The sequence below is a fragment of the Gorilla gorilla genome, chromosome 8 (genome assembly GCF_029281585.2).
Source record: "Gorilla gorilla gorilla isolate KB3781 chromosome 8, NHGRI_mGorGor1-v2.1_pri, whole genome shotgun sequence".
Taxonomy (NCBI): Eukaryota; Metazoa; Chordata; class Mammalia; order Primates; family Hominidae; genus Gorilla; species Gorilla gorilla.
Genome location: NC_073232.2, coordinates 26,826,866 through 26,839,826, shown reverse-complemented (window position 1 = coordinate 26,839,826; position 12,961 = coordinate 26,826,866). Strand labels below are relative to the sequence as shown.

The following is a 12,961-nucleotide window of genomic DNA, read 5'->3' as shown; positions in this document are numbered from 1 at the left end:
AAAATAATGAAGGATTATCAGTTTGGGGACTTTTTTTTTTTTTTTTGAGACGGAGTCTCACTCTGTCCCCCAGGCTGGAGTGCAGTGGCGCGATCTTGGCTCATGGCAACCTCTGCCTCCCAGGTTCAAGTGATTCTCCTGCCTCAGCCCCCCTAATAGCTAGGATTACAGGAAGCCACCACCAAGCTCTGCTAATTTTTTGTATTTTTAGTAGAGATGGGGTTTCACCATGTTGGCCAGGCTGGTCTTGAACTCCTGACCTCAGGTGATCCACCCACCTTGGCCTCCCAAAGTGCTGAGATTACAGGCATGAGCCACTGCGCCCGGCCAATTTTGGACTTTGATGTTATTTTCTTGTAACTGTGGCTCAGAGGAGGAAAATTAAGATCCAAGGTTATTGAGAGAAAACGGCATCTACTAAAAGGAAAGGTAATTGACATGTTCACATGTAAACAGTAATTTTGACTCTAGCTACAAACATGTAAACAGTGATTGGAGCCCCAATATGATTTTATATCTGAGATGTCCAAGTCATTGTTTAGAGGAATCCAGGGAGAAATTAAAAATGTCTGTAAGTCCTTAGACGACAGTGCTCGCAAGAGGTTTGCATGCAGCCTCTTTTTTTTTTTTTTTTGAGACGGAGTCTCGCTCTGTTGCCCAGGCTGGAGTGCAGTGGCTCTGATCTTGGCTCACTGCAAGCTCCGCCTCCCGGGTTCACACCATTTTCCTGCCTCAGCCTCCCGAGGAGCTGGGACTACAGGCGTCTGCCACCACGCCCTGCTAATTTTTTATATTTTTAGTAGAGACGGGGTTTCACCGTGTTAGCAAGGATGGTCTCGATCTCCCGACCTCGTGATCTGCCCGCCTCGGCCTCCCAAAGTGCTGGGATTACAGGCGTGAGCCACTGGGCCCAGCCGCATGCAGCCTCTTCATCAATCCCTGCAGTCAGCTCTGTCTTCAAATTAATCAAGTTCATATAAGCCATCCAGAAAAATCTCCTGCACCCAACACACCAACTTGAAAGCATCATGAAACCACAGTCATCTTTCCTGCCTTCTTCCTATTTCTACTGATGAGTGCTCTCCGGGATCTGAGGCTCAACCTTCCACTTTATTTCAGATTCTATCCCCTCTCTTTTCCTTTGAGATTTCATGTTAAAAGGACCTCTCCTTTCCTTCCCTTCGCTGCTAAACATCTTGAAAAAAATGCTTTCTGGGCCAAGCGCGGTGGCTCACGCCTATAATCCCAGCACTTTGGGAGGCCAAGGCGGGTGGATCACCTGAGGTCAGGAGTTCAAGACTAGCCGGGCCAACATGGTGAAACCCTGTCTCTACTAATAATACAAAAAAGTTAGCTGGATGTGGTGGTGCACGCTTGTAATCTCAGCTACTCGGGAGGCTGAGGCAGGAGAATCACTTGAACTCTCGAGGCAGAGGTTGCATTGAGCCAAGATTGTGCCATTGCACTCCAGCCTGGGCAGCAAGAGCGAAACTCTGTCTCAATAAATAAATAAATAAATAAATAAATAAATAAATAAATAAATAAATAAATAAAATGTTTTCTGTATTGTCTGTCTTTAACTCCTCATATCTTAGTTGGTCTCAGCCCATTGCAATCTGACACATAAGCCTTTAGCCAGAGTAACATTTATAAATTGCCACTTTGGTTTTACCCCTCCGAGACAATTCATGTTTCTTGAACCCCAGTTCCTACCCACCCTTCCGGCTCTGACTTCATGATTTCAACCACAATGACCTTTCACCTCCTCCAAGCATGCTGCTTTCCGGTTTCTTCTGTCTACTCTTTGGATAGTTAACACCTAATATGTTCTTAAACTTTCAATCCATCACAATAAAAACAACCACAATGACAAAAATAATAGCCACAGTGACAAAAATAAACAACCACAATGACAAAAATTATTGAACAATAAATATGGGCTGGGAACTGTGTACCACACATGCATTATTTAATACTCATGTCCTGGGCCTGGCACAGTGGCTAACGCCTGTAATCTCAACACTTTGGGAGGCTGAGGCAGGCAGATTGCTTGAGCTTAGGGGTTCAAGACTAGCTTGGGCAACATGGCAAAACTCCACCTGTACCAAAAATACAAAAAATTAGCCAGGTGTGGTGGCACGCACCTTTAGTCACAGCTATTTGGGAGGCCTGAACCCAGGAGGTCAAGACTGCAATGAGCTGAGATTGCACCACTGCACTGCAGGCTGGGTGACAGAGCAAGACTCTGTCTTAAAAAACAAACAAACAAACAAACAAACAACAACAACAACAAAAAACCTCATATCCACAGGTGAGCTAAGTACAGCTCTTATTCCCATTTTGCAAATAAAGGAGCCAGTCACACAGCAAAACTCAGCCTCTTAATCACTGTGTTTACCATCTATTAATAAAAGATAAATTTGATAACATTTTTCAATCACTAAGGTCATATTTCAATCATAGAAGCAATCATTTCATATGACATCTCCATGTAAACTGAAAGAAATGAATGTAGCTCCCCAAGTACAGGTTCCAGACCTAATCCACCGTAGTTGTAAGTAGATCTGCATCTACTTGGTGTATATATATCTCTCACATATATACGGGGCTACAATCTCTTTTTACATATATATATATATATACACACACACACACACACACACACACACACATCTCTTTTTACATCTCTTGTAATCATATATATGGCTTATAATAACTTTTTATATATACATACATAATCATATATATGGCTTAATTGGTCAAATGAGAGCTTTGGTGGATATATATACACACCATTATAATATGGCACTATATATATGGCCATGTACATATATAGTGCCATAGAAACAATATGAGTATTTGTTATAGGCGAATTTCATCCTTGACCCAAAAGTTTCTGTCCATTGCTTCAGTGATCCTCTTGAAAATTTGACTTTGCTAGACAGTTGAGAGGGATTCAGGAAATCAAATCTGAATTTTGGTTCACCTTTGATCCATGCCAATTTATGTAGAATAAAAACAATCTAAACAAACACATGTAACTGACTGGGACAGAAGGAAAAATCCCCCGTGACTTTCATTATAAATATCAGTCATTCAAGTGGCCTTACCTTGCCTTTCATCACCACACAATCCTCCTGTCTGTTGTTTTCATGGCTTGGTTCTCCACGAAGCCATTTGGTAAATGTTACAGGGGTCCCATCACTCCACTCAAAGTACATTTGAATCTTAATGTCATTTAAGCCGATCCACAATTCGTCATTTGGCTCTGAACAGGAAGAAACACACAGTGGTATATACAAGGGTTGCTTTCCAAAGGTCGGGGGGTAAAAGGTACGGAAGGCACTCTGCTTTATCAACAGGGCTCTACCTCCCTTGATATGATCACCATCATGAAAGATAGTCCTCATGAGTGCTCATCTGACCTACATGTTGTCGACTTAGAGGCCAACTACATTTTACCTTGTTAGTTTTAGGCTGTGTAGTGTACCCTTCACATTGTGAATATGACTGTATTCTTTAGTGGAAATACTGTAGATTGTATCTCCTGGCAGTTACAAAAACAAAATTGAGGTAGGTCTATTACTATGCTCTATCTTATGAAGCTGCTTTTATTGTTGCAAATAATTTACCATGCCAACTGCACTCATATTATTGATGGTAGCCTATTTATATACATCTGTTTGACTATGATTAAATTGATGAATGTTTTCAAATAACAAAAATTTTAAACTGCTTCTATTTTACTGACTGTTGTTATCAAGAACATTCTAGATACTTCCGTTAAAGATCAATCACTGTACTGGGAGTGAAAATTATCTATATAGTGAAAGAATTATAAACCAAGAGGTGAGACTTGCGCCTGACATTTGGTACCTATCTATCATGCTGTATATACAAATGAATCTGTAACCATTTTCATCATGAAATGCCATGAAATTCCAGCAAAACTTAAATAGCAAATGAGGTTAAAACGAAAACAACCAATATGGATTTAAAACATGATCATTTTGTTTTGAAATTCTATGGAGAGCATTATTGATTTTATAAGTAGGTGCCATGCTAAAAATTCCTAAATATCACAACAAAAATGGGATAAAGTTAAAGTCAATGAAGGTTTAAGATGTCATGGCTAAAAAATAAACTTGTCTAAATTTAAAAAAGTTAAACAATACACAAATCAATAGCTATCTAATTCACACGACTGGGAGTCCCATCGTGAATGCTTGCTATATGATCATTTAGTGGTATAATAAAATTAGTTGCCAAAGTATTGTAAAGATGATGTTGTGGTAGAAAATGAGGAAAATATCACAATGTATAAGAATCTCCCTAAGCGGTTTAGTCTCTTCCTCCTGAAAGTTGTCATTCAACTTTGCTTTTGGAGAAGTCTCTAGCTGGCCTGGCGCCAGCACTGGCAGATGTTTCCAGTGCCGTGGAGCATGAATGACACTGCCAGGATGATCCTCTTCTCCTTTCACTTGATTTGCAGATCGTGATCTTTTCAGCAACAAATGCAGGCTTCAAAGTGACCTCATGTACCCCTCAAAGATTTCAATTGAAGATCAAAGAAAAACTAACCTCCTAAGTCCCACAGTTATAGTATTAAGAGTTTCCTATATACGTATTTCTCACTAAATTGTTCTCCCCCATAGCTTCTTCAATTCCTAAGCACAATCTTGATCCTAGAAAAATATATAAGATGTGAGTGTAAAGTTGTCATGCTGATTTTTATCAATTAGTCAGGGAAGTTGTATTCATTGGTATAATCATAACTTACGTGTATAGGTCTTAATGTGTCCACTTGAAATATACTTCCATGATTAATACAAAAGGTATCATCTCAACTGTGTAAAAAAGAATTTCTAGGCTTCTGTTTAGAAACAATAATTTTAACTTTACAACTTTACTTTTATTAATGTTATTTTATTGTTTAAAATAAAATCTTATCAATAATTTTTAATGGAAGGTTTTCTAATTTATTTACTAATTCTCAACCAGAATTTCAAAGCAACTTTGGCCATCCAATTTCCTAAAATAATTATAGCAATAAAAATATCAGGTTTTTTTCTTTTACTATATTATGTTATACAAAGTAGAGTTAAATGTGCACTCTAGTTCTAGAGCATCCTAACTAACCTGTTTTCTGCTAAATCATTTGCAAACTTTACTGGCTATTAAGTGCCACACTAAATTTAAGTAATTGTTATTCAGACATACCAGTTCTGATTCCATTATTATCTTCTATTGTGAATTTTCCAGGATAGGTAGACACAGAATAACCAAGAAATTGTTCATAGGCTGCAGCTGGGCTATTCCCGTGGCCTAAGACACTCAATGGGGTCAACACAGGAAGATGGATATCATTTGGCAGGTGCTAGAAGTAGGAGTGTTTCGGGGACTTTTAAGTCTTTTTCTGCTACTACTCTATTTTTTTCTCATCTATTTGTTAGTTGCTTTTTCCTCCCCTCCCCCAGCCCCAATCAGTTTCCAGGCACTATGTGTCAGGAAGCTGTCTCCACCATCTCCACCATCCATTTCCTCTTGTTTTGCTGGGGGGAAATGAAGAGCAGCTGCAGCTATTCAGCAGCCTCATCAGTGGAAGATGAAAATGATCATCATTTAATCAACAAGCACTGCTGAGTGCCCATTATCATTATGCTGTTTCTCAAGCCGCTCGTCTTCGGGACAAGCATTCCCAGCTCATTTTATTCATCTATTTTTTTTCTGGTTAGTACATTTTCTGTGTATTTTTAATTATGCACCTAAAATTGAGACATACATTTCTTTAAAAAAATTTTTTTTTAGTAGAGACGAGGTCTTGCTATGTTCCCTGGACTGGCCTCAAACTCCTGGGCTCAAGCTATCCTTCCCACCTTGGCCTCCCAAAGTGGTGGGATTACAGGCATGAGCCACCGTAGCTTGGCCAAGAAATATATTTCTTTAAAAGGTTTAGGCTGACATCTAACCATTTCAAAAAAAAAAAAAAAAAAAACTCCTCTATTTTTCACTATTCAACACCCTCCCAGCATCAGCTAAATTCACAAAGAAAAAAGAAATCCAAAGTCTGAAACAGTCCATTTAGAAATCTTTTTTAGGAGATAAAATATGGACCTAAAAAAAGAAGATACACACAAACACAGAGATAATTCCAAGGAATTAAGCATTGTTCCCAAGTGTAAGGTAGACTGCTCTGAATCCAGATAATGCATGAAAAAAATAATGTTTTAAAACTACCCATAAATGGATTACACATTAAAAGAAAAAGAAATTGAATTATCTTTCAGTGATAAGAATTCTTTCAATTATTATACAATTTTCACATTGTGGCATTTTCAGCATTTGTGATTAAATTCATACGTTGTTCATTGAATTATTAATTTACATTGATTAAATTTGATGTTTATAATAGAATTTTCCAGAGTTGGGTAGAGAGGGGTGCTCCCAGGATTAAAGCCAAGTATATTATCACTGTCAGGTTTCTCACCATATCCTAGCTGGGAGATAATAAAGTCGAATTCCTCGATGGTGTGGATACTTGTGAGGTCACCGCCTTCCTTCCTGCAGGTGGTCAGAGCATCCCTCTGGATTTTTTTCTCATCTCTGTGAATCTTGTAACAGTGACCGGCATACGGCCACCACTGACTAGGACAGTGAGTAGGCACATCACTTTCTAGAAACAAAAAGGGGGGGTTGGAAAAAAATTTTAAAAGATTTGATTAAAACTATAACAATATTTTAATCATTTTATATAATACAGGAAACAGCTTATAGTTACTAGGCAAATGAAGGTAATATTTAGTTTTTATTTTCGCAGCATACATATTCACAAAAGACAGACAAGGCATATACTATTTTGTTGGTTTTTAGACAAAACAAAATAACCTACTTTTTAATCAAATGGGAAATCACCTTATCAATTTCCTTTCTTTCTTTTTTTTTTTTTTAAGAGACAAGGTCTCCCTCTATTCCCCAGGCCAGAGTGTGGTGGTGTGATCATGTCTCATTGCAGCCTCAACCTCCTGGGCTCAAGCAATCCTCCTGCCTCAGCCTCCTGAGTAGCTGCTACTACAGGGCATAAGCCACCGTATTGGCTATGGGAAATCTCTTTTTAAAAACTTATATCTACAACAAGACTATACTAATATATATTAGATTATCTAAATCTTGTCAGCAAACCTGAACTAAGCATCTGTTATGCACTGTTTAAATGCAGGAGGCCTGAAAGCTTTGGGGGACTAAACACATCCCCTAAAAGATTTGAATTTACTTTATTCTATGGACATTAGGGAGCCAGTCACTCTTGAGAGGCAGGTTAGTGGTGAAGTAGAGAGCTGGAATGGCTGGGGGACAAACGGTCTCCAAGGAGCCTCCGCCACCATAGCCACATGAGTCAGCCACCTGTTGCCTCAGAACAGACCCACTACCATTTAGTTGCTACCCAAAACTGACACGTGCTCGTGACTAGGAGAGGGATTCGGAGTCATAACTCCTAAAACCTGAATTTGCGGTAAGTTGTGTGATCTTAGGCAAGTCACATCACATGAACAGAAGTACCCATATAGGTGAAAATTTTTATATGAGATTAGTACTAACACTAATATCAAACCACCCACCCCGTGTTCTTCTGAACTAGAAAAGAATAGAGAGAGTGTGCTTGTAAATCACAAGCACCACACAATCATTATTTAATTAAACCAACCGTCAACATCCTCAGCCTCGCTACTAATAGGATCAAATTGTATAATCTTGATTATACATTGCAAAAATTTAATAGTAATGAGCTAGGGGAAAGTGACAATAAAGACATTTGAAGGCAGATGTTTATTCATCCCTATTGCCTTGAGCCTGGCACAGGGCCTGGTACATATAAGCATATTGAGTATTGGAAGAGAAAAAGAATTGAAGTTATAGTTGATATATGGCTGCTTGTTATTACTATTCTAGAGATACTATTTCAAACAGTAATTTGGCAACATGTTTTGCTTAGAAGGGGACTATATTACCAAATGAAAGTGAATGTATATATTATTTAAGCTCATATTAAATGTTTTCAAATGGCTGTCTTAGTATATGTTCGTTATAGGGTACCTTTCTTCACTATTGCTTTGATGAATTGGTCGTATCTTCCCTTAAAGGTGGAGAGTATCTGAAACATCATTGTTTAAGCCCAGGATTTTGTGCCCTGCAGTCATACAAGTAACTACTCAGTCATGAGGCTAAAATGCTGTACAATTGTTACAAAAAATGCACATTTAAAAAAAATTCTATTCCCTCAATACAAGTTAGATTCTGTGCTCTTCCAGTGGTTACAAAAAAAAAGAAGAAAAAGAAAAAGAAAGAAAGCTTAGTACAGCTTTGGAGCCCTCTGGTGGGTTATTTTAATTTTGCTACCTAGGAAATTGAAAATAGCATCAGCCAATGCTGAGTCCTTCAAAAACTGAAATGATGAACTTTAAAAATATTTGAAAGCATGAAAACAACCAACTTGAGTGAAATGAAGGGGAGTTCCCTGGGGCAGCCACAGAAGATGATTTGTTCCTCTAGCCACAGCTCTTGTGCTCAGTGGCCACATGCGGTTAAGTGGCTGCTCAGCCAGAGAGCACAGCCCTAGAGACCTGAGGATTATGGACAAACAGGTTAGTGTTACAAGAATTCATAGGGTTTGAGGTTGAATTCTTGCCTAAGGCTGTTGCTAATCCCGTATGCTGCATAATTTGAACTCTGATACGCTTTTCCAAGCTCTGGTTTATTTGAGTTTATAGATAAAACAGAATCATTAATCCAGGGAGTATAGAGATGTTCAGAAACTGATATCAAGCGGTTAGCGAGTGAAGGAGGCATCACAGAGAAATAAGAATGTACTGAGTGTTTGATGAAATGAACAAAATTTTATCTCAGGAAGAAGAGTCACGAACATTTCCATTTTACACATGAGGATCGCAGCACCGGCAGGTTAAGCAGTAAGGCCAAGTTACAGAATTCTGAGTGCTGTACCAGAGAAACTATAAAGTAACTATTCTCCTCTTTGGCAACATGGAAATTCCAAGTCTTAGAAAGAGAACTGTAATGAAGGCTTCCAAAAAGGAAAAAATACACCATTTCTCCTAGAGGAGGAATAGTAGAGGTAAAATGCAAAAATGGTGAGCTTTCTCTAAAGATACCCACCGTCATTATGGAGAGCCTGTAAAGGATAATCAAACCCAACATCCAGGTCCCACATCTATATCTATTTAGGATCTTGGCCAAATCTATATCAATTAAAATTGCAAACACATCTCCTCCCTAATCCAACAAGTCCACTTCCAGGAATGATCACATGCATGAAATGATGTGCATAGAATGTATATAGTTATTTACCTCAGGACTGTTTGTATTAATAAAAGATTGGAAGTAAATTAAATTAAAAATCCATTACACAGGAGATCGGTCAAAAAAATATATGTGCTGTCTCTGCAATAGCTTTTGGACAGCCATAAAAATAAACATAGAAGCTGTTTATATTCTACGTGCAATGATGTCCAAAACTGTTATTAAGTGGAAAACTTAGGATAAAAACATATTATAGTATACTGCCATTTGTATGAAACAAAAATAATTATAAACATATTTGTTTATATAGTCACAGAATAACTAAGGATACACACCCAGAAACAATTATTCTCCAGGAAGATAAACCGGGTGTTACAGGTAAGAGGTAGGGAAAACCTTATTATTTATCATGTTGTACCTTTTGAATCTCTAGCCATGTCAAGCGTATTTCAAAATACATGAAATTGCTTTTAAAGCCAATGGGAAAAAAAAAAAAGAATGCCACATTGTCAGTTTCCTCCAGCAGAAAAACAGAAATAAATTAAACCATTTAAAGCATTCGCTGTCCCTCCAAAAAGAGGTAATAATAAAAATATGTAGTTTCTCTTTCATCAGTTGGAAGAAAGAATTCTTGCCTTAGTAGTTTATTCTCCTATAAAATTGTAAGGGACAACACAATTGATTTTTTTTTTCTTGAAGTCTAGCCGATATTTAAAATTCAGTTACAGGCCAGGCACGGTGGCTTATGCCTGTAATCTCAGCACTTTGGGAGGCTGAGGTGGGTAGATCACCCAAGGTCAGGAGTTCAAGACAAGCCTGGCCAACACAGTGAAACACCATCTCTGCTAAAAATACAAAAATTAGCCGGGCGTGATGGCACACATCTGTAATCCCAACTACTCGGGAGGCTGAGGCAGGAGAATCACGAACCCAGGAGGCGAAGGTTGCAGTGAGCTGAGATCGTGCCATTGTACTCCAGCCTGGGTGACAGAACGAGACTCTGTCTCAATAAATAAATAAAATTCAGTTACAACTTTTTAGATATTTTATTCTATTCTATGAAAACTTTAGTATAAGACGCTACACTGAATAGCATGGAAGCCCAGATAGAGCCGTGAGGACCTAATATAAACATCCCTTCCAAATGTTGACTTTCTAGCTTGGATTCTGGTTTTGCCATGTCTGCAAGGTTTCTGTATCCTCTGAATATCTTTTTCCTCAACTATAACATGTGAATCATGACACCTACCTCAGAGGACTGCTTCTGAAGGTAACATTTTTATTTAGGTCAGAGGATCTCCACAATGCCCAGACACTGCCGCACACTGAGGAAATACTAGCAACCAGCACACAGAAATATTGCAGTAATATCATTAAGTTTACCCCATCAACTATCCACAAAACCTCTGGCGGCATTCCAGCAGTTACACCTAAGCCGTAATGTTACTTATCTTTCAATTCTAATAGTTGAGGCACTTCAGATCCCATAGATCACTTACCTGAGGGAATAACAAAAGAATTTAAAGTGGTGTTGCCCTTTTTGCAAATATAGCCCAGTTTCTGAACACATTCCAGATTTTCCCATTTAGCATTTTTTCCAGGATTTAGTGACACACAGCTTTTTCCAGGTTCAGCTGATGGACTTCCTTCGAGGAAAAGGAAAAGTTAAAGTGGACTATTATAGCTATTCCCAGCAGATAGCATCCCTCCCACATCTCCTCATGTCTTCATCCTGGGGATTCAATGGACCACCATTCTGTCTTTTGCTACACATTCACAAAAAAATATTTACTGACTGCAGAGCAAAAGACACAATGGGTGTCTATTGTTTTCTCATCGTTGGATCATTCCAATACTTAGAATGTTGATAAAGCAAATATACTTCTTTGAAACAACCCTTTCCCCCATTATCAGCTAATAAAGCTACACCTTAAAACTTGAACAGTTGTCACAATGGATTACATTATCAAAGAGAAATACCTAATGAAAAGAATGCATGATTATGCCGCCATAAAAAAAATGAAATCATCGTGTCCTTTGCAGCAACATGGATGCAACTAGAGGCCATTATCCTAAGCGAATTAATGCAGAACAGAAAGCCAAATAGCCATGTTCTCACTTCTAAGTGGGAGCTAAATACGGAGTACTCATGGACACAAAGATGGCAACAACAGAAACTGGGGACTATGAGATGGGGGAGGAATGGAGGGTAACAAAGTTTGGAAAACTAGCTGCTGGGTTCTATGCTCACTACCTGGTTGATGGGCTGGATCATTTATATCCCAAACCTCAGCAACATGCAATTTACCTGGATATGTAACAACCGTGTACATGTATCTCTGAATCTAAAAGTAGAATTTATTAAAAAGAAAGAATACATGATGTGCCAAACCTGCCACATTAAACATTATTAGGGCAGGGCACGGTGGCTCACGCCTGTAATCCCAGCAACTTTGGGAGGCTGAGGCAGATGGATCAACTGAGGTCAGGAATTTGAGATCAGCCTGGCCAACATAATGAAACCCCATTTCTACTAAAAATACAAAAAAATCGGCTGGGGAGCTGGCGGGCACCTGTAATCCCAGCAACTTGGGAGGCTGAGGCAGGAGAATTGCTTGAACCTGGGAGGCAGAGGTTGCAGTGAGTGGAGATCACACCGCTGCACTCCAGCCTGGGTGACAGAGTGAGACTGTCTAAAAAATAAAAATAAAAATAAATGGAGGAGAAAAAGCTAATGGGAGAGCTAGAAGGGCAGCATGCTGTGCTCCCAGAACTAAAACTGTCTCAATATCTTCAACTCAGCCTACTGAAGAAGACTTTCAGCAGCTATGCCTTATCCATTTCTTAGTGGAAACTGATTAAAGAACCAGATAAAGTCAACGTTGCCAAAGGGATGAATGTAGGCATTGATACATTTCACATGCGTTTTGCTACTCTAATATATGATTTAAAAACCAGTACTCCCCAAACTAGCTTCACCTTCCACCTGAAGACAGGGTGAATGAGCCACATTCTGTTAATAACTATGCTTTGTGACCTCCAATGTGTATGTAACCTATGCCTGAATGTCACTTCCTTTCCTGCAAGACGGAAATCATATTACCTGCTCCACAAAGTCTGGAGTAGGTAATAACCTAAATAACCTTTTTAAAGGTTTGGTGGTATTCTTTGTGTGGTAATTAAATGATTTTTTTAAAGTTTAACTACCACACAAAGAAAATAATGGTTAGCAATAAGCATTAAGTTATCTTTTTTTTTTTCTTTTTGAGATGGAGTTTTGCTCTGTCACTCAGGCTGGAGTCCAGTGGCGTGATCTCAGCTCACTGCAACCTCCGCCTCCTGGGTTCAAGCAATTCTCTGCCTCAGCCTCCTGAGTAGCTGGGACTACAAGTGCCCACACCATGCCCAGCTAATTTTTGTATTTTTAGTAGAGACGGGGTTTCACCATCTTGATCAGGCTGGTATTGAACTCCTGACCTCGGGATCCACCTGCCTCAGCCTCCCAAAGTGCTGGTATTACAGGCGTGAGCCACTGCACCTGGCCAAAGTTATCTTAAAGTTAGTAATAAGCATAAAGTTATCATAAAGTTAGTAATAAGCATAAAGGTATCTTAAACATTTGTTGATACGGTAACTAAAATAACAGGAT

At 38.8% G+C, this 12,961-nt stretch overlaps 1 protein-coding gene across 1 annotated transcript in view; it reads right to left on the bottom strand.

Annotated features, from left to right (window-relative positions):
* Positions 1-12,961, bottom strand: part of MRC1 (mannose receptor C-type 1) — a 102,324-nt gene that overhangs the window by 55,223 nt on the left and 34,140 nt on the right. Inside the window, exons 6-8 of the mRNA XM_031015656.3 lie at positions 10,812-10,958; positions 6,488-6,673; positions 3,111-3,268 (exon numbers count right to left, since the gene is read on the bottom strand). Of these exons, the coding sequence (XP_030871516.1) occupies positions 3,111-3,268; positions 6,488-6,673; positions 10,812-10,958 (491 nt within the window). The remainder of the gene's footprint in view (positions 1-3,110; positions 3,269-6,487; positions 6,674-10,811; positions 10,959-12,961) is intronic.